General features: G+C 34.2%; 1 protein-coding gene across 2 annotated transcripts in view; it reads left to right on the top strand.

Moving 5' to 3' along the window:
• The window catches only part of GLRA3 (glycine receptor alpha 3), a 79,984-nt gene that overhangs the window by 474 nt on the left and 56,004 nt on the right, over positions 1-23,506 (top strand). The window contains exons 2-3 of one of the 2 annotated variants that reach the window (XM_065694700.1): positions 17,244-17,371; positions 22,243-22,310. In XM_065694700.1, the coding sequence (XP_065550772.1) occupies positions 17,244-17,371; positions 22,243-22,310 (196 nt within the window). Of the gene's footprint in view, positions 1-17,243; positions 17,372-22,242; positions 22,311-23,506 lie in introns of those variants that run through there. The other variant, XM_065694710.1, reaches the window with a different exon arrangement.

Here is a 23,506-nt window from a genome sequence, read left to right as displayed (position 1 = left end):
AATTGTAGCATTAATGATCTTGTAATTCTTCAGGTGCAAAGTGCCTATATGTAAAAGTTATGGAAGATAATCTGATTTGGGAATATATAGACTTCTTTTTACTGTCAGTTCTTTTCAGTTAAATAAAAATCAAGGGTTGTGTTAGATCAGAGAAGTCTTATACAGAAACAGAAAGATGATAGCTGAGTGAACAGAGGATATGGTCTGCAGGATTTCCCTTGAGAGGAAAAGCATTTGCTGTACTACTAATAGCCTAGGATTTGTATTGTGAAAGATAGCAACAGATCCATAAATTATGACCTGAGTAGAAAACTGAGGTTCATATAGTTTTTCTGCTTTCTGCACAGCAGACTTTTGCTAGCTGAAGTAATGCTATGATTTCAATGCAAGCATTCTTTTGATACATAGCTCTGGAACTGTGATGACAACAGACTGAAATAAACTTAAGTCCTCTGTTTAAAGGTAAAGGAAACCTTAAAAAAGAAAAATCAGACATGTAAAGAAGCAGAGTTCAATGTCATTGTACATTCACTGCTGATGCAGGTTTAGCCATGCCTGTTATCAACACACAGTCTAGCTCTGGATCACAATAAACAGACTATGACATACAACATGACAATTCTGGGCTATTTTAAGAATCACGTTGTTACTTGACAAAGACAAGAAAGAAAACTTACATTTCAAAAGTGGTTCTCCAGGGAAACCGCAGGGATTATACATGTAAGAGATCTATAATCGCAAAGTTAAAGTAGTAGCATGTAGCTTCACAGGTGCTCATAGGTTTTCAGCAAGTGTTTCCTTCTGAAGTTAGTTTAATGGCCTGTTTTGTATCAACATAGCTAAATAGTTTATAATGTGATTTTATTGTAACTGGGCCAAAATAAAGAGATTTTAAGAAACTGGGTCACATGGTAGGGATTAATTGATGCTGGGAGGAAAGAGCAAATGCATGTATATTACAGTTTAGACTTTTACAGTTATGTTGAGTATTTAATGTTCAGAATAGTAGTGTAGTGTAGGCAATACAAGCAGTACCGTGCTATTATTATTCTATTTTAATGTACTTATACAACTTATTTTTCCTCGGTGTATTATTTAAATGACACCCTACTGTGGAATGATTTGTCCTTTATTTTAATCATATGATAACATATATTATATTCCAAGTGAAAAAAGAAAAATTTTTCAAGTCAGTGTTGGAAAACATACATGTATTTTGTATCACATATCTGTACTGCTATGAAATTGTTTCAAGCTGTATACAAGCATCTTATTTTGCATACGTTCAAATTATTCTGTTCAGTGATCAAATAACTGTTGCATTGCACTAGTCTTCTGCTCTTAAATTGTCATTTTATCACAGTAAACATGGTCGCTGGTGCACAAAGGCTATGTATTGTGAGAAAGACTTCAGAAAGCTGCTTAGAACTTATGTATATCTTTGGTATGTATCTCTATATAGAGACTGCTGGTGATTTTAGGTCTAGCAGTATTACCTGAGTTATACGAGCCAGTTCAAGACACGCAGGAGTCTTCTCCATGCTTTGAAATGGAAAAAGTGTTAAAAAAAGGGTGGGGAAAAAGGGTTAAAATACTAAACCCTTTAAAATTCCCAAGCTTCCTGAAGCCATTAATTTTATTTCTTTTCCAACTGAAGTCATGTGAAATGATTTCCATTGGAGGAAAGGGAACAAGGAATAGTACAATGCTGCTTTCACTTTCTATAGGACTATAGACTTCAGCCTTAGCAACTATATAGCCCCATCTGTGAGAAGATGGATATGCTAGGAAGTTCTAGGAAAAAAACAAACCTCGTATTTTATTTGCTCAGACATTATAAAAAAATAATGCACCCTCTCTTGCACCTTGTAACATTAACACTTTTCTGTTCTTCATTAACAAGCACTCAAGGATGTGTGAGAAGACTGAATGAATCTAACAGGAAAAACTTTCGATTCTTTTCCAACAGCCCTGAGGCTGTTTAAAGTTATTGTTTAAATGATGTCTGTAAAGACAGCCATTAAGTTTTATCTTCAGTACAGGTCAGATGAAAGTATAAAGTTACAAGCTTATTACTTTAAAGTTTCAAGATTGGCATGCTTCACAAGAGGAAACTGCGCCTAATTTATTTATTTTTTTTAATAATTAATTTTTCACCTCACATCTAAAAGCTTTTCAAGTTGAAATGACCGAAACAAGATGTATATTGATCATTGTAGGATGTAATTATTAATTTGATTAATTTAATTATGAAAGACTTGTGGAAAGAATAAAAAACTGCCAACAGTCTTTCATAATATTGTTCATGTTTGTACTACAATGTCATAGATAAATAGCATACTTACTGATAATATCTTAATAGATTTTAGACATGAAATGCAGGGGTTTAGGAACTCTATTACATTTTCAGGAGTATATCTGAGGACTGGGAGAAAATCTATGCTCAGACACAAAGTAAAAAACAACATTATTTTTAATAACTGCCTGGCCAAGCCCCAGTGTGATATTAAGAACAGGGTGGAGATGTAAAATGAATTGTGAAAGCTAGGGAAAATAATTTAATGGAGTCTAAGAATAGCTTCCTACAGAAAAGGAAAATAAATACTTCTAAGATATGCTATGAAGTTATAATAATCCCTAAGACCAAATATTCCTCTGAGTTTTCATTAAAGTAATAGTGTTAACAAAAATTCCTTTGCATTTACTTGGATTCTGACAGGTCACACTGCAAGCTAGATTATATGTGTAGAGTCAAATAGTTTTATGACAGCTCTTGAGCTTGCATAGGCAGCAGTAGCACAGGTCTATTAGAACTACACTCTCAGGGACTTTTCAGGGATTCTGCTTTCTCTTTAAAGAGTACTGTATTGATAGTTTACATGTAGACCTGTGTATGGGAAAGCACAGGATGAAAAGGTAGGTGGCACTATAGAGATGTAAAATAGATTCTTCTTATGATATTTCTTTAGTTATCTATATTAGCACAGACCATGAAACATGCCATGATTAAATTAGTGCCTCTTTCCTTCTTCTTATCATTACTCCATCAGCCTTATATTGAAGGAAACAGTACCACAGGCACAGCTAGTTGCACGTAGAGACCAGATTCTTGTGAAAAAAAACTTCCATGTAACCTAACTCTGGGGCATGTCTGAGCTCACAGTTAACTGATTTTGAAATTATTCTTGCATTACACTGGAAGTTGTTTTCAGATGAATAGCTTTAAGAAACAGAAGTCAATGTCCTTTAAGCCAGTATTAGTTCCTCCAAATAATGAAAGAAAAAGAAACGACAGCTAAAAAGTATTAAATCTGACATATCATCACAAACATCTTTGAAAATAAAGATTTTCAGATGTTATAAAAAGACTTCAGTAGCTTATTATTATAATTATACTTACAATACTATTCAAGAAACAAAATCATCTGTTAAAATCAGGGTGAGAATAAAATAGTGTGGATGCGTCAAAGGCAACATAGTAATTCAAGATGAGAGCACTGAGGCACAGTACCTTTCCTCAGCAGCCCAGACTTAATTTGAAAACAGTTTTCTGTGAGATAAATCAGTCAACAGGCTCCAGGTCCTAATGAAAAAGATCTGATATGTCTCAGGGAGCAGCAAGGAAAAAGAAGGTGAGCTGGGAGTTCAGGCTCAGAGCAAGGCAGTCAGGAGCAGGATCCTGCCAACCAAGTTTGCAGTCCCAAAGCCGATGAGCAGGAACAGGACAGATCCAGTCCAAACAACCACTCAGACTGACAGACAAGATTAGTAGTGATGAGGTAGGTCCAAGGTGAAGCCCAAAAGTCAGGTCAGAAGGTCAGAAATAGGAAGGTACAAGGCTGGGTAAAGGTATGCTTGCACAGTAGCTTGTGCAGAGTCCAAGAGCATCTCCCAAGAACCCCTGAAGGAGAAATAACAACAAAAAAAAACCAAACCAAAACAAAACAAAACTCCAAAACAAAACAAAAAAATGACAACAACAACAAAACCACAACCTCAAACAAATAAATAAAAAAGCAAAAACAGTTCCTGAGAGAAGAGGGGTAAACCCCTGCTGAGTCTTATACGACTTTTTGTCACACAGCTTTGCTTCAATGCTGCGCTGTATTTACCAGAGCTGGATTCCTACCGTGACCAGGTAGCCAAACCCCTGTGATGAAGGAAATGGGCTCAGGGTCCTTGCAAAATGTTGGGAGGAGAGTATCTGGATTCCCTTACAGAATGTATCGATACGCAGGCATTTTACTTCCCAAAACTCAGACAATCAGGAAGTGTGTGTGTGGGTAGCCAAAAAATGTAATTTAAATTTCAACTATATCAGTGAAAATGCTGAAATCCTTTTGAACCAAATATGAGTTTTGTCATAAGTAGGAATTTGATAAAAATTTTTAAAATCCATTTCATATCTATAATTTAAAAATTATGTGTATATTTTTGAGTTTATAACATTATAGACTCTAAGAAACATAAATAACAATGAAATTTCAATTTAAAAAATGAATCTTTTAATTCTTACTGTGCTAGTGGCATTTCCTTACTTTTCAACTTCTTCTAATTCATTCTTAGCCAATTGATGCTAACAACTGAAAGCAAGTAATACTGTGAGATAAGTGCTGTGCTTCTCTATGATGAAAAATGTAATAGCTTCTCTATCAGATTAGTCTTGTCCAGATAGCCTACGAATCATGACAATTAGAGAAAATGAAAATTTTTATAAGATTAAAGCTTCTTTTTTTAACAGATTTAGAATGCAAGCTTCAAATGACCTTACTGGGTATTATGTAATAATACCTATAGGGAATTATTCCCGCAAATCAGCTTTTCTCAAGTAATGAACAATGAAGAGACCTTGTGTGTGGTGTTGCATCTTCTCCTTTTTATTACTTTTCCTACTGATCTTCAAGATATTTTTTTGGAAGAATCAGTAAAAGAAGATAGGAACTAAAAAGGAGTAGCTTTACTTTCACTGGTACGTAGGCATTGTGAACAGACCAAGTAAAAGGCACTTTTTTGAGAATATCAGCTACCAGCAGAAAGGGAACATCTCAGAGAACAGGAAAAGACACAGCTAGAAACTATGTGCAACAAAAATGGAGGCCCAAAGCAGAAAAATGAGAAGAGCACCAGGAAGCAGAACAGTCTTCACCGTAAAGTCAAGAGAAAAAAAAGGTGAAATATTGTGAAAAAGGTGAAAAAGTGTGAGGTGTCCCTGCCCATGGCAGGGGGGTTGGAACTAGATGATCTTGAGGCCCTTTCCAACCCTAACTATTCTATGATTCTATGATTCTATGAATATTTTATGCTATACTTTTTTCTAGCACAGGTTATAGTCCTTATTTTGTATGGCTTCTGAAGGAATATGATCCTTCCTGACTGATGTTTTTAGGTGCTGTGTCAATACAAATGCTAAGCAGTGAGAGTAGAAAGAAAGAATGAAGGAAAAAAAGTACAAAAGTAAACAGCATGTGGTTATAAAATTATAAAAGAATGCATTTTGTTATTAGTCTCCCAGTCAGCTGTCTAATGAATTGCTCCAACATTATTCAAACAGCAAACAAGTAATAATGCTTGGTCTATGTTGCAGTGGACTTTCTACATAACAAACACTTCCGCTATACTTTTCTTATGTCATATACCACCATGTGACCATACCACCCTCTAAACCTACCATAGACATACAAAATGAGCAGGGACAAGCGGGGAGTGCCAGGGACATTTCTGTGTAGGAAGTTCCCTAAGGAAGATCAGCCCTCTTCAATATTATTATTACTGATGTTTCTATTTGGTGAAATGGAACATTAAAGAAATGCAGTTTCCAAGGGAAACAGTTTGAGACCACAGAAAATGTAGAAATGTTCAAGAAGGCTCTGGCCTGTGATAATCTTGTGGTGAGTGATAGGACTGTTGGAATAGTGGAGCTACACAAGTGGTGGGGCTGTAGGAAAAAGCAAGCCAGCAGGTTATCCTGAGACTGTTTGAGTGAAACAATAAAGTGAGTAGAAAGCAAAAGCAGGAGTATTAAATTATCTCAAACTGTGAGGTGGAGTTAAGTGCTATTAACCTTTATGTGACTTTTATAACTGAAACTAATCTAGGAAGGATATCATAAGCAGAAACAGTATATCTATGACATTTAAAAAAGCAAACTTTTTGCCTTTTCCTGATTAAAATTCCAGCTGCATTTATAACTACATAACCTTCTGTCTTAATATTTTGCATTTTGTTGCGTTCCATCTTTGCTATAAAATATGCATAAAAATACCTTTGATATAAAAAAATAGTATTAGAATATGCTACTCATCTCACTATTGCCTAAGGCTTCACATGCTATGCATAGTTTGCATAAGACTCCACTATGTCTAGAATTTATCTCCAGTTTCTTACAAAATATTTTTTCTCCCTTTCAGGCTTTTGAAAGGTAAAAAATGAGTCTAGTGTAATACTACCCATGATCTCTGAGGATACACAAGCACCAGAATATATTGTTTCTAAGATGACTTTCTATAAAACTGGCTAATCTAATTATCTAATTTTTACTAACAATTAATTAACTTGAATTTCACAACTACCTACTCAGCAGAAATGCCCGGTACATACAGTTATACCAGTATGATTTTTCAAAAGTTTGGGTATTAAAATTATTATTACTTTATATCTTAGTTGGAGACTGCAGAGGTCATGGGCTTTTTTTGTGAAAAGTTGGTTTATAATGTTCTGAGGTAAAATAGGGCTTGAATGTTAAAAAGATCCTAAGGTTTTCTCCTGCTGAAGCTTTTAATTTCATAAAGTTTTCAAAACTGCAGTGTTATCTGTTAGATTCAGTAATGTACAGGAGCATCCATGCCCTGGGCATGTGTAGGCTAAGACATATTCACCGGCAGAGACCAACTAAACTTCCAGTTTTGTGAGCAACATGTCTGCTGGTTAAGCATGCCCTACTAGGTAAATAAAATAAATGTCACAAAACAGTAACTTGCTGGCAAAAGTAAGGTAAAACTTTTAATTTTATGAATGGAAAAACAAAGGTTTTGAAATCAATCAGGACTAAAGCACTGACTTCACACACCTAAAGTATGACTAACTACATTATTCCAAGGTAAATGTTAATTCTGTACCTAAGCATCTACATAACGTCTCCATGAAGTCTCCATGCTCATCTTAGCAATGTTTTCCCTGATGCTATCAGGTCAGATCTGTTACCTCTGACTCAGCAGCATTAGAACTAAAATCAAAATGGACAGATTTCAGCATCAGAGCTGGACTAAATCCCATAAAAGACTATTTTTTTAAATCCATAGTTTGTTTTCTCATTGCTTTATACTAACAGAAAGAATGTTGGATGTAATTTATATATATATAAAAGGAAGCAGATTTATCAGAGTTTTCAAGATTTCTTAGAGTTTGTTTTAACTCTTAATTTGCAAGAGTTAAAGTAAAATAAACTATTTTCTATTTTGCTGCAGATCTTGCATGCTAAATAATGGATGCTCAATTGTTTTCAACTTAATATTGTAATTTTTTACTACACAACGTGAATATGAAATGCACTCACTGGAAACAGTAACCCCTGATTACAAAATGTACAATGCAACTAGAGAAATGGAATAAAAAATGATATTTGAAAAGAGTTTCTCATATATGTATAAAAATTTTACCTCCAAAAGTTATCCCAAGCTTCTTACTCTGTGCAAGTGAACTCTAAGAATATATCTAACTCTTTACGTATTTTTATTGCTCCTATACACTGATCTTTGGATGTAAGAGTACTCAAATTTTCATCTCTAATAAAAATCTGAGGACAAATGCACTTCTTCAGATTCCCTCAGTAATGGTTAACAGAATGTCCTTTTTCATCCTTTTTAACAGTGCTGACACCTCAGGAGGTGAAGTGTCTTGCACACCATAAAGGCTGCAACAGCATTTGGGGATGTCCTCTATGCTTTAGTGATCGCCCAGGGAAGAGGAGGGGGGAAGGTAGTGTACCTGCAATACTTAAGGACCCCCCACCCAGCCTGTTTAGTATGTGCAGAGGGGGATCAGCACACATCATGATCTTTCCTTCACCCAGCATGTTTCCACTTCTTTATGGGAAGCTTAGAAGCATCAGGTGATAATTAATGGTATGTAGCTGACCAGGATAATTCTGGTGGAAATATGAAAGGCACTGCTTTTTTTACCTTCATATTATTTTCTCTGACTTATTCAGTAAGGAATATGCTTCAGTGCGTGCATTAGGGATGCTGGGTTCTGTCATTATGTGGCATGAATACCGCCACTCCCATCATCACCCTGAAGCTCAACACTGTAGTCTTACACTGAACTATTATAGTGTTGTTTCTAACAGAAATACTAAAAAGGAAAAAATATGTAATCCATATATCTCATGCAAATTAACACAACTGATTGAACATCACCATTCCTGTCTCACAGAAAATTCCAAAGCCCTGAAAATATTGTGTTGCTTTTTCAATGCACAAGAGGAAGTCTAAGTTGCAAAAAGCAGGAAAAACTCTCTGCCAGTTCTGGGGGTGGGGGAAGATGTTCAGTGAAGTTTTTGAAAATTAGAATCCAAACCCTCAACTTCAGCTGCTATCTAATGCAGCACATTAGAAAGCTGATGGTGGCTGACAGAATAGAAACGACACAAGACTATTCCACACAAGCCTGCCAACATTACATTAAAACAGCATGGAAACAGATATGTTTCTGTAAAACACTATTTCAAGAAAGCAGTATTTTTTCAACTAGAAATAATTTGGCTTAATGGAAAATTCTTAACCAATAGTAATAACACAGTATCTACACTATAATTAGCTGACTAATCAAAATAAATTTAATGAGAAGTGTTTTGAGAGAGAACTTTATATAGCACTGAGTTCTATTTACTGATAAGTTTTGACTTGTCTGGGTTGTAGGCCTGTTCGTTGAAACACTTTATTTTCAGGCAAGTGACTCTTTAGGATATATTCAGCTTTTTTTTTAACTGGAATTATATCTTATCAAAATTATTTTGGAGATAAAGTCTCATTCTGAGCAGCTATCTGACATGCTCACTGAAGATACAGGACAACACTCTTGTACTGATACAAGCAGATCATTCTTAAGGCAAATGGAATAGTGTTTAATTGAATTGCACTTCAGTCGTCACAAACCCTGAGGTTTTAATTCAAAATCAAATTTTTATCTAGTTTCGATAAATCTCAACCATTTCATTCTATTGTTTTTCCATTAATATTTTTATGAATAATAAAAGAATTGCTTGAGAAGAAACATATTGCAGAAACCCAGTTTTTAGTTTCAGTTATGGTTTTCAACTCATAAATTGGACTTTTTAAAGTAAATCAAGGCAAAGGAGGAGCAGAAGACTTAGGACATTCTAAATGGTCATTAAATATGGTTACAACAAATATCTTTTTTTCTACAGTTCATGAGACACTGTTGCTGTTATATTGAGTGAGAGTAAAATAACCTAGCGGATGCAAAGTAAGCTCTTGGGGCAATGCCACAACAATACTAAAAAATCTAGGCAGTGAATTATAAGTAGAAGTCACAGTAATATGCATCTCTCCAATTTAAAGGACATGTGCTGATGCATTCAAAATACAGGATCAGCCAAGGAGCTGTAATCTGTAGAATTCTTTTTTCAGTATTCACAAGTTGCTCCTAGATTTGCAAAGAGTTTGCTTAGGAAACAATAGTTTGAAGTTTTTAGCCAGGCAAAAGTCTTTTTTTAATTAATTCTGCTTTCAACCCAATGTTGCCTCATTGACACCAGTTGAATTGCTATTCATATGGTGGTGAAAGACATCAGCTAGTTCCTGCACAAATTCAATCGGTTAGAGGACTCACTCATTAATCACAAAAAATGTAATTATTCGGCTTTGTCATGCTTTTATAGAAGGACATATGGTTTATAAAAGATAATATCCTGAAATTATTTTACTTGGTCATTTTGCAATCTATCCATTATTCCAGTAACTTTTCTTTGTTATTCAGTGAATATACAAATTAGTCATTATAGTGAGATAGCAATGCAAGTTCAGACTACTATAAATTTGTGATTTACAATTTACAGTTCCCATTTTCAAAGATATTCTATTCATTTTAGACAAGTATTATCTGTCTTAAAAAAAATAAAAGTGTTAATTGAATTTTGGGAAGATCTGAATATCTTTAATTAAAAACAAAAGTTGCCAAAAATTTAACCTATTCAGTGTGTCTTTGGAATAGTAAGAAATTTGTCTTTATTTATTTGTCAGAGAATATTTGAAACATTCTCTGCTCCTTGTATCGTAGTTTGAGTCAGTTTTTTCCCAAAAATGTAGGTTGTATTAAATTAAAAAGTGGCAAGAAATTAAGACCTGACTTTAGAACATGTATAAAAATAAAATATACAACAGGTACAAAAGATTACTAAGGAAGTAGTTGCTTCTTCAAAACAATAAACAAATATTCAGATAAGAGTCATAATTCATAAAATATCTTAAGAAAATTCAAATGCCGTATGGATGAAATTGGCAACAATAAATTTGTCTTAAATAAGAAAACAAAATTAGAGGGGCAAACTGTAGTTTATTGAATCTATATCTTAATTTAACTAGAAAGCCATGCCCATAGGATCATGAAGAATGCTGACAAATTAGTTTTCTTCCTTTACCCTAAGAGGGTTTTTTTTTTTCCAAGAGGGTGTTGGTAAAGCATTGTGCTTTATGTACTGAGTCACAAACAAAAACAAGTATATGTAAATTTAGCCTTATCTGGAATATAAAGCCCTCTGACTGTAGAATGATGATCAGGTCACAGTGACTTAATCAGAAGATTTAAAACCCCATTATTCTCTATCTTTCATTTCTGTTAAGGAAAGATGAAAGATCCCACAATAATCCAAAACTTTTTTAAGCTGTAGTCCATAAAGTAAATAAGGTATAGATATTGTACCATTTCACTTCTATGACAAATGTGACTGAGGAATTCTCAACTGTATTAATAAAAGGAAAAAATTATGACACCCTAAGGGATCACGAACATCATAAAAAAATCCTTGCAACTGTTGTCTAACTTGCAAATAACACCAAAAAAGCAATGTTACTTCAGTCACTGAAACAGAAAAAACCTAACTTTTCCAAATCTGAAAGGACATTTTTAATAGTTGCATTGAGATGCAATCCTATATATTCTTCATGTAATTTTAATTTCTAGCCATTAAAATAATAAAGAATGAATAGTGATCTTAAAATGGAAATTGTTTGTTGCACGTAAAAACTGTTACTGTGGCTGTAAATGTGTTCTGATGTAACACTACTTATCTTTGCAGCATTATATTGAAAAATTAATACATCCATTCAAATTTATTTAAAATAAGAGGATAAAAGGGCAACTAGAAATATCTAAAACCAACAAAATCAGTAGAAAATCTAATCACATAAAATATTTAAAATTCTCCTGAGGATTTTTACCAGAAAAGACCTCTTTAAGATCTTGGTGATGCAATGCTTCTGGTCCTGTTGAAGTGCCAGGTTTTTTCTTTGGCAAGCGTGAGTTAAGAGTTCTGTGCTTCTCTCTGATATGATAATTATTGTTATCTAAAACATTGGAGGATAGGAAAAGCTGAATTTTCATTGCATTAGGAACTGACAACTTCACAACCTACAGGAAATGAAAGGAATTTCATTTTTAATTAGCAAGAAACACTTTGTCCATTTTAACAGAAATAATAGGGAATTTGGAATCTCAGCCTTTTTTGAGACATTGTAAACTTAATTCTTTCTTCATATACTCTCTTTAGGTTTAGTACATGTTACCCTCTTCCACTACTCTTTCACCATTGGAAACTCACTTTTTATTTTTGTTCTTATCTTTTTTGGTCCCTCAGAATTAAATTAATTTATTCACCAATAAAGCTGAAGTAGATTTTTTTCGTGTTGGAATAGAAAGGTATTGGAGGGAAATTATCTCCTTGCATTAACCTTGAACTGTAGAATTCTGACAAAGCTCCTAGCTTTCCAGAATGGCCCTGGCTTTTCATGTATCAATATTGCTGATGAATAGCTTTACTTGTCTTCTGTGAAGGATTTTAATTCCCAGTAGAGTGAAGAGATTGTTTTAAAATTTTATTGCATATTGGCTGCCTGAAGTTTTTCCTTTCCTTATGAGTGCGTAATTTCCTTGAGCTTCTCTTTGAAGCTTTATAATGTAAATTGCATTTAAAACATTCAAACATCAGCTGGACAGAATGGACCACAAACATAAGATCCAATTGCTCCAGGGGTTTAGCCACACTTGCTGTCTGAGAGAATAAGCTAAGTAGTGAAATGAAAAAACTACTGGACCATCGTAACGTATGCAAAGCATCATGTAACAGCTCTGTAGCATGCATTGTAAGATGAAATACAAAACTTCTACCTCTGAATGGCTACAATGGATTGTGTTTGAGATAGAAGAAGAAATAATTTATGATCAGATGAGAAAAATCAAAACCAAATGAGACAAGTATGTTAATATACTTCTTAATGTAAAGACAAGTGTTTACTTTCAAGGTAAAATACATAGGTAGTTTAATGATGGAAGGAAGAAAATGAGGATACAATCAGATTCAAAGACAGTTTGTATCAGTTATATTCAAAAGTTAGTGAGACTCTGGAGACTACTTTGAGAATAACTGGGATAAATTAGGTGACTGCTTGGACTTGGAAACCTCTCTCTGGGAAGTTTCCAGTGGAAGGTATTATTACAGGACACCATACTCTTTCTTTATCTCTGTCATCCATCTGGGAAGTCAGCAAATGGTGTAACACTTCTTTATCATAAAATCATAGAATAGTTAGGGTTGGAAAGGACTTTAAGGTCATCTAGTTCCAACCCCCTGCCATGGGCAGGGGTGCCTCATGCGAGACCATGTCACACAAGACTGTCCAGTCTGGCCTTGAACACTGCCAGGGATGGAGCATTTATCACTTCTTTGGAGAACCTGTTCCATTGCCTCACTACCCTCACAGTAAAGAATTTCTTCCTTATATCTAATTTGAACTTCCCCTGTTTAAATTTCAACCCCTTGTCCTATCACTACAGTCCCTGATGAAGAGTCTATACACACTAAAGCTACTTTTAAGAATCCACCTTGAAGATGAAAAGTTTGAATGACAGGATAAATCACTGAAAACCAGTACTTTCTGTAGCACACAAATTATATAAAAGTCTCAAAGGCAGTACAATTTATGTTAACTTTAAAAATGCACTTTTAAAAATAAAGCCTTGGTAAAAATGAACTGAAGTTTGGGGCAAATAGAGAAGAGAGAGCTTATGAAATGGAATATGGTGACTCCTCAGAAAAACATGGGAAAGCAATCTGATTTTTGTAGCTTTAAATATTTTAAAGAATGAAATATTTGTAGACATTGTGAAATGCAAAATTCCTTTTGAAGAGTTTTTCTCAATAATTTTCTTTTGGAGGAAGGGAAGAGAGTGAGGTTTTCTCTCACAAACATGCCTACTTTAAATAGACATTTCAGGAGCAAAGATTCATGATCCATGATTTTTCTTGCTAGCTAAATTGCCAGCTGCTACATAAGATCTCCCATTTAAATTCTGTAGATATTGGTGCTCTGGCTGCATAGCTATGCTAACTTTTTTTTTTTTTCAGAGCTCTGTGGTAGTAATTATTTTAAATATATAAAAAAATCAGCAATAATGCAAACATAACCTCATCTGAGGGGTCAGAAGTGAGTACCATCACCTGCAATTGCAGTCATACATGTCACAGCACCATAATTACTTCCATCTTGAAACACATGGGGACTTTCTATCTCTACTTATAGTGCTAAACTATTCCTGAACTGAAGTGCCTCACTAGTTAAAAGGCTTTTAATTCATGATCTAAATCTATCCCTGGCCTCTTCATAACCATTTGCTTTCATGACAGTGTTATCTTTTAGCTTAAAATTCTCTCCTCTTTGCAGGGGCATGTCATTCATAGAACATTAGTTCATTTCTTCCTAGTAGTGGCCAATCTCTGATATTTTAAGATGTCTGCAGTTTATGAAAGTCTCAAGTGCAGTTTTCATTCTTAATTCCATAATGTGCAAGCAGCTGATGCTCATGCAACTGTTTGGTAAGTCAAATATCCAGCTATGAAAGAATTTGAGCAAAATGGACCAACATTACCACATGTAAACTGCAACCCAAATTACGCTTTACAATACAGGCAACTACAAGCCTACAACCCAGTCCCAGTATAGAAGGCCCTTGAGAAGACACAATTTTCCACTTTGAACTATGCCCATTTTATCTGTTCCTTAAGATTTTCAAGTCCAGAAAGTGTCTTTTGGCAATCTGATTATTTCTGCATATTTGTAATGTCTACTCTGAATTTAGTCTGCTTTTATATATTATAGGTCATTCCTTTTCACCAAGCTAGTATACATGAAACACAATACCTTATATTTTGCTGAATTGTTTCTTCCAGAAAGCTGTACTGTCTTGGACAGTACAATTTGATCTTCTGTTAAGTTACTTTAACTATTAAACTGCTCGCCTAAATTCCCACTTGAATTTGTCAGTCTCTCACTGATTTTTCTTCTGCCTTTCTTCTTCAGATCAATGTCCAACATTTTCTGCCCCTTTGAGTTATTTACACTTCAATGCTGTTTTCCAATCTTTTCTGATAAACAGGTTGATCTCTTAAAGTTTCTTACTTTAAGATTTCCCTAACTCTCAGTGCTTTAGTGGCTTTGTTTTGTACCTTTATAAATGTCTTAATGTCCTTTTAAACCTTGGATAAGGAATTTGATGCAATGTGCAAGAACTGGTCTCATCAATATAACATAAAATAGTAAGTGAACATTATCCTTCTACTCTCTGTATTTCCACACTATTGGATAGCACAGTAGTGCAGTGAGAACTTTACCACAATAGTGCTGAGTTGTTCAACACGAATTATGAACCATTCTTCAGACTCAGCTGCTTTCTCCAACTCTGCCCACACTCCCAATTCATCTATCTTTTAACATCCTTCCTTTGTCTCTTTTAAACTATTTTACTTAAATGGACAGAACTTAGGAAATGGGTTATTACCCTCATCAATATTTATACCTTATTTATTTATTTATTCATTTCTTTTCAACTCTTATTTTTAAACCATTGATGATTTTGTTTTTCCTTTCCAGATGGTAGATGGCAGTGCTGAACACCATTCTTGTTATGACTCCCTACAATAGCTTTTTGTCTAGAATTTAGGATGTGGGTGCTGTTCTAGAGAAGCTGCATCTTGGCTGTGGTGGGCTGCTTCATATTCTCTAACATTTTTATCCCAATATAAATGTCTTCAGCTTGACCTAACAGTTTCTGACTCAAATATGATTTTTGGTATGTCATGCACTGTGGCAGACGTGTTTTTCTATCTCAGTCCATGAAATTTCAATGACAGTCTTCAAGGCATGGAGTAAAGCTAACCTCAGATTTTAAGTGAACACTTATTGAACAGACAGAATAGACCAGAGTAATTACAGACCTGGTGATTCCAGTTCCAATTTAGAAATTTATGAACAATCTATAAATATGCAAATCAACTCACACATAGGGTAGAATAAACACTAGGTAACAAATTAAGCAGAAGGATTTCAGTTCTCTAATTTCAGTTGATATTATAATTTAGCAACTGAACTGAGTTTTAATTAAAATATGAGTTAACCACAACATTCTAGAGGTTTCTATGTTCATATTCTGTGCATGTCCAAGTTTGTAATACTCAAGACTTAATATGACATAATTACTAGTTTAAGATATTAAATTCAAAGTTCACATTTGAAGACAGATTTTTTTAGCAGACCTTCAAATTGGAATTTGCCGTAAAACTGTAACTTTTCATGTCCCGAGTAACACAGTGTTTGGAGGAAAAAAGTTACATTCCTAGTCTGCACTTAACATTGCATCTGCATACATACATACCTTTTGAAATTTTCCCATTTTGGAACTCCATCCATTGTTAACAAGCAAAGTCCAGCATAGGTTTTTTATGTGTTAGAAAATTCCTAAGGATTTTAGGGTTTTCCCTAGGCTTACTTCTAAACAAAAGCATTTTTAAGCACTTCTAAAAAAGTGAATTGGCAATAACAAGAGACAACCAAGCAGGTAAGAAGTCAGAAGAAATGGGAAAAGCTCTTTATCTTTTTTGAGACTCCAAAAGCCGTGAATGGTTTTATTTGCATTGTGTACCACAATGTTACTCATATATATTTGTTGACTATATTGTTTTTTCAATGCATTGGCCAGCACTCAAGTAAGGGTTCCACAATAATAGAGGCTTTTTCATCAGGTCCACATGGCTGATTGCAGTGCCAATACTCTTCTAACTTAGCATGTGTGGAGCACACTTTAGAATGTCAGTGAGAGTTCTGTATGCATATGGAGAGGAGGCTATATGAGACGACATTTGCCATGTGGCCCCGAGATGAAAATTTTGCCCTAAAATAATTCCTTCAGTAAGTTCTTTTTTTTTTCCGCTGCAGCAGGTACTTTTTTTTAATAGAAAAATAACCTCTAAGACACAGATAAAGAATACCATTTGCCATGAGACTGCTTAATATGTAGCATTATGTTTAAATATCAATATAAAATATCAGCTGAACAAAAATTGGTGTAGTAGTACTATTCCATGAAAGACAAAGAATAAACTAGATTGGAAAAGACCTTTAAAATCATCAGGTCCAACCTTTACCCTAGGACTGCCAAGACCACCAATAAACTGTGTCACTAATGGCCTCATCTACACATTTTTTGAACACTTCCAGGGATGGTGTTTCCACTATGTCCTTACTATTTTCTTTCTCATCTGGACTTCTGTTACACCACACCCAGTTAAAAAAGATTCATCATAGCATAGACTCCAAATTCTGACATTCCACATGTACAGCTTCTGTGTAGATGACATAGTTTAAGCATGTGATGATGAAATGACTACTGTTGACTGAAAGTCTTATTAATCTACAAAATCCTGAAAACAAGGTAACAGCAACCTATAACTAGGCAGCTTAACAAAACAAAATTTGCATATAAAATGACAGATAGGAAAAGCATTTATTTGCTACTACTATTCTTGAAGCATAAACTAACTGGAAAGGCAATCGTAGCTTTCCTACTTTCTTGTTCATACATGAAGTAAATTATTGACCATGTAAAATTAAAGTATACGTAACAAAATCTCTAACAAAATTCCATTTGTTTGTTTGTTTGCTTTTCCTTGCTGTTAGCTTGGTAGCCACAAAGGAAACAGACAGTGCCAGATCGCGCAGCATGCCCATGTCGCCATCTGATTTCCTGGATAAGCTAATGGGAAGGATGTCAGGCTACGATGCAAGAATCAGACCAAATTTCAAAGGTAATTTCAAACCTAAACTTTTAGTTTTTCGGTATTTCAATATTTCTTCTCACATAAATGCAGTTCCTGGAATAAATATGGAAACTAAGACGTACACTCACTGAAAACAAACAAAAAAAAAAAAAGCCTTCTTTTGCCTTTCTTTGTTATGACGGTTCATTTCAGTAGTAATATTCTCTATTCCTGTCATTTTTACGGCTTTCCAAATACAGACCTCTTGGAAATTTAGCCTATCACTAGGTTTCGTTTGTCTAATATAATTTTTTTTTTTCTTTTTTGGGTTTAGTGGCTTTTATTATGGGGTGTTTTGGTTTGGTTGTCTGTTTTTTTTTCGTGGTGTGGTGGGTGGTTTTTTTTCTAACTTTTTTAAATAATTTTTTGACATCTCCAACTCCCAGAAATGTAAGTGGTTATACCTCTATTTGCTAGTGTTGTCAGAATTTGCCCAGATTGATTCATAAAGACCAAGCTGTTTGCCAAAGTACTTCCTCACAGTAAGCTATAAACAGTTGGTGCTGTGTATATAAAGTTATTAACCAGGATTTACTGCAGCTGGAAATGTTTTGCTTTTAATAAGTTAGTGGTGCTGATATTTCTCAGAAAATGATAAATGTGCACTGGAAATTCAAACACATCAGTAAAAGATTTACAACAGTGATCAATATCCCTAGCAACCACACAAAATAAGTCCCCTGGACTTTCCTTGCCAGAACTACTTTGAAGAATGTTCTGGTGCCTGGCTTCCTGGAGGGCTCAGCAATATCAAACAACTTTTTGAAAGTAATGTAAAACACTCTATTTCTAATTTTTTTTTTTCATTGTATGAATGGTAGCTCTTGCATTATTTTTGTTCCTTATTAAAGTTACCTTGACTTGTTGCCACAGTATATTCTTTAGCATGCAAATTGCAGGTTCAGCCTAAGGTAAAGTTTTGCTGGGCAGAAGACCTCAGGCAAAGCCTAAACCCCAAGGTTTTTCTTCTTTCTTCTTTGTGTTTCCTGAAGTCCTGCAAACAGGTGTTTAAAAATGAGTTTACAGCTTGATTTAGAGACTGGATTTTGGAGATTGCCATGGACATTATGCAATCACAATGTTCTGATCGAGCTACAGTGAAGAATAGGCATGATTTAGAGATCAGCAATTTCAATACAGTACTTCTTGAAAGTATAATTCAAAAAACTTAGAGCCTTGTTTTGTAACAATTGAAATTTAAAGAGACAAAACCTAATTTGACATTGTTCTTCTTCAAAAAGTGCACATTCTAAATCTTCTAGACAGCTACACACTTTGAACAAATCTGCCCAGAATGATTCAGACCTATCACTAAGAATAAGTATTTCCTTCAGTGACTTTGCCACTTTCTGGTGGCAAGTGCTGGGGTTTAATGCCTTTTTGAGTTTGTAATGTGGCAACAGTTTTAAAGAAACAGAATGAGTACTAATAAGAGAACTCAGTCAATAATTTTAAATAATTTATTCTTCCAGTAAAATTCCTACTTAGACAAGATCCTTAACTACTGATTTTAGTCATAGTTAACTTTGGTCAATAACGTAATTATAAGTTTTGTCTGAGTGCTCTGCTTTTGGATAAGGAATTCTGCATAACCATTGCTGTTCAACAGAAATAATAGAGAAGACTTGGTATTTATTTAGCTATGGAATAAAACCAGGAAGTTAAGAGACCTTGCAAAATCTTTGTTCTAGCTGCAAATCATTTACTTTACCCAGTAGATCAAACCTATATAAAGATGCTTTCTTCTTACTCAGCTGCTCCACATCCCAGACTCTGTCTTTCTTACAAATATGAGAAATGCTTTATCACCTTTCAAATTTGGACGCAATTATGTAATCCATGTGCAAAAATTGTCATGGCATCAAGATGCTCAGAATTAATCTGATACAGAAGAGGTGTTACAATTTCAAATCTATATAGCCCAGATCGCAACACTGATAACAACCTATTAACGTGGAAATTTGGGGATTTACATAGGAAAGTGGAAAGCGTTCCTTGTCTTTGTATTGCCAAAAAGTACTCAGCTAATCATTAGTTTAGGAACTTCCTAAACCAAGATTTAATTAAAAAAAAATAAATTAGATAAATATGTTCATCTCATCACTTCTAGAAGCAGTTTTGGCCTTTCAGTGCAGATCCATGGGGGAATGCACCACCAATCACCTTGAACTTTGAAAAATGGCTATGTATTCCTAACATTAAATAAAGCAAAAGGCACTTTCACTTAAGACTAACATCCTTAAAGAGCCTTTGAAAACAGATCATGTTGAAAAGTTATTAAAATTCCAAATAAACTAGTATAATTAATTATATATTACAATTAAAGTTAACACTTATTTAATCTTATTAGACTGCCTTTACCCATGTGCTCCTCAGCTCTTTCAGAGTTTCAGTAGATCTGAGAGACATAATTTCAGCAAAAGTAATATTAATCCACATCTGTTAATCACAATAGTTGTCATAATTTCTACCAGTTTGACTGGTACAGAGGTAAGGTTTACAGGGATAAAGCTCATTGTCAATGTCATCCACTATCACACCACAAGTCTGATTAGATTTTTTAATCCAAGTTACACTTGCTGGACAAGGTACAAGTTCCCCCTGATAACAAAACTGATGCAGGTTACAGCTGGCTCACAGTGACTTATATTTCCACAACTTTACAAAGATTTTGTTATTGCCTGGATTGATAGCAACTCAGCCTGTCAGTTTGTCCTGATCACTTAGTCTGAAACATCTTCTACAGTCCTCATTCAAATCTTCCATCAGAATAGCTACAGTATTTTACACAACTAGCAAACGGAGACGAATGATGCTACAAAGACTTCATTTAGTTTTTCTCTTCTGACCTTCTTCACATTCATGGATACTTTTAATCATCTTTATTTGAATTCACCTTCCAGGTGTTGGCAGAATTCTACTTTTAACTCCTTGCAGATACTTATCATTGTTAGCATTTGTGTGTCTAGTGAGTGTCAGCTCTACTTTTTTCTCCTTGTCTTTAATTTATGTTCCAAATCCCTGAGTTCCTGTGTTTGAATATGACTTCCAATTTTAACAGCTTCATTTGTGCTTCTTTTTAATATGTTTTGGGAAGTTCTTTCTTACTCTCAGCACAGTATCTTTAAATAATCTCTAAATCATTTGCAAGCTGCTTTTAGCTTCTCCTTTTGCACTCTTTTTAACTAGATGTTAACTACATTGTTGTAATGCTGTTTTTGAAATCAAGCATTGTAGTGATTTATGGCTTTTTCTTTATACAAGCAACTATGTTTGTTGATATAGCACACTTATACCTTAAAGCATAGTATTAATTTAAACAAGATAGTATCATACCAAATTTGAAATTATGACAAGCAATAGAACATGAAAATGCTTGTAAAGAAAGCTGTGTTGCAAAGAAATAGTCTAACATAGCCAAGAAGTACAATTTTCTCCCTGACAGTTTTTACGGGCTCTGCCTTTGTTCATCTCCCCTGCTTTTTCTTTTTCCCTTAATCTTTTTCAAGAGTTGTCCAAGTTAAGCTTTTACTGAATTCTAAGAAATACTGGATATGCTCAAGAACAGCTCTAAATAATTAACTGGATATCAAAGTGAAAATAGTGTCAAAGTGACTGCAGAGCGATACCTCCTTACTTGAGAATTCAAGGATTAGGATGCAGTCTTGTGTATTACAGTGACTGAAGTGAACATAGAGATGTTTTGTTGAAATTGCTACACAGTATTTCAAAACAATTATTGCTATGAAGAAAGAAGAATGTTTCAAATTTTGTCCTATTGGCAGAATTTTTAATGGATGCTCTGGATCTTCAAGTATTTAATGTTGAGTTCATTGGTCACATTAGATTTTTTTAGTTGCAAACCACCAACAGTTGCAGGGCAGCTGTTTCTTCAATGACCCTAAAAAGAAATATTACATAAGGGTTTGTAAGACCAATCCTCGAGTTGCAGATACAGATCTTTCATTATTAGTGACTGCTTAAAACTACAAAAAGAAACTAGGTTCTCCAGTGCTGAACTGGATTATTGATAAAGAATATTAAAGGGCAAGAGGATGACTAAAAAACCTTGTGATGGAAAAATCTTTTTTCTGCTGCACAGAGATTGAAATTGATAAGATTTCATGGACAAATTTACATGCTCTACCACCATGCCATTTTTACAGAGACTTTCAGAGAAATAATTTAAAACCTTTTCCATGAAGAGACAATTCATTGTTCAGTTATCATAATGACTTAGCTGCCACTACTGATTCATCACACATGCAAGATAAGACAGAACAACAGTTGCCTGAAGACTCATGGTAACAGAAAATTCAGTTTAAACAGATTATTATTAACCATTTTGCAGATTTGAGAGGAATGAGAATAGAATCCAAGTCTTTCTTTGTTATCCATATTTGTTCCTATAAGCAGTAGAGATAAGAGCAGAAGCAATGTATTTCTGTTACCAGTGCTGACAGATAACATTAAAGGTAACAGCTGCCTTGAGTGAAGGCTATTTTTATCCCTAATTGTTGTGAGAAGTGCATACACTGCTTGCTGAAACACATATAAAAACCTGGTTTACTATATATTTCAAACAGGGTGTTGATTTTTTCTTTTTTTTTTTTGTGCAGAAACATCTGTGCAAGTTAATAATCAACTTTGTCTACTTTTATTATTGCTAAAACTGGCAAGTCAAGTAGCCTAACTTTGAGAAAAATCAAAAGGAAATTTATTTACTTTAATTGTGCACTAAATGAGTTGTGCATGTAGCATTATTTCACCCTAACTAAATTTAAAAAAAATCATAATTTTTTATATTTTATAGTCAGTCAGTAAGGTAAAGAAGCTGGTGTATTTTTTTTCTTTTGCAGGCCCTCCAGTTAATGTCACATGCAACATATTTATAAACAGCTTTGGATCCATTGCAGAGACAACCATGGTAAGATATTTTACCTCAAGCAGTGATTAAAGTTCAAGTTAAATGTGCTCAATGAGCTCAAAAGCTAGCTAAGGCTTCTCTTCACCTGGAACTAAATGAAGAAGGAAATCCACTCCCAAGAACAGAAGTGAGAACATTTAATTTGGCAGCTGATTTTTTCAAACAGAAAATTCATCATTATACCATCAAACACAAAAGTAAAGCCAAGGGTTGGCTTTTTTCATAACTTTTATTTGCTAATTGTAACAAACTCACTATTTTCAATTAGATAGATATTAGTTTCTATAGTGTTCTACTTTTCTAACTTCAAAAAATGTCAATTCATTAAGTTAATAATATTTTATAATTTATTATATACAATGTATATAGGGATGTATACTTTATTTTAAAAGTCCTTAATCAATAGAGCACAGGCATAATAGAAAAACTGAAACAGTGATCTGGTCTATTATGTATTCTATGAGTGTGGTAAATATGCTTTTTGTATGTACGCTTATAATTTGTCTCTTAAAGAAAGGCAGAAGTTAGAGTACAAGAAGACTGGAGACTTTAACAAAATAAGGAGAAAGAGAGGTTCAAGCCTAAAGATCGTAAAACTAGATATTGAACTCTGAACTAACAAAGAAAACTTAGATAATATTATTTAACACAAAACATACATGCTAATAACTTGGAGCACAGATTTACTCTTTAAAAATTGGTGAAAGAGGAGATACAGGCATTCTTTCTCTATACAAGTACCTCACAAATTTTGAAGAAAGGCAAATAAATACCTTTGAAAATAGTTACATAGTAATTTGGGGACAGAGAGGGTTAAAATATAGACAGTTGAAGGAAAAACTATGAGTCTGTAAGATCCAAATATAGTAAATATTCTGAAATCCTAACAATTTCAAGGGTCAGGATACATACTTGGAATGACAGAACAGACTAAATATAATTGGGGCAGACAAAAAAAAAAAAAAAGAGGGAAGGGAATAATCCTAAGCAAAAGCTATCCTTCTGAATTACCTGTAAGAGCAAGAAAAGGCCTTTGACTTTTGCATGTACCAAGAACCTGTAGTTAGAAAAATCAATAACACAAATTCATGAAGACAAATATTTATGCAACCCATATGCAAAGTGATAATCACAGCTGCCTGACCTTTAACCACCTTGGAACATAGTAATAGATGTTACTGAGAAAGGCAGATGAT

This window comes from Lathamus discolor, chromosome 1 (assembly GCF_037157495.1).
Source record: "Lathamus discolor isolate bLatDis1 chromosome 1, bLatDis1.hap1, whole genome shotgun sequence".
In the NCBI taxonomy this organism is placed as follows: domain Eukaryota; kingdom Metazoa; phylum Chordata; class Aves; order Psittaciformes; family Psittacidae; genus Lathamus; species Lathamus discolor.
Note: the sequence above shows the minus strand (reverse complement) of the source record. Positions and strands in the feature narration are given on the sequence as shown.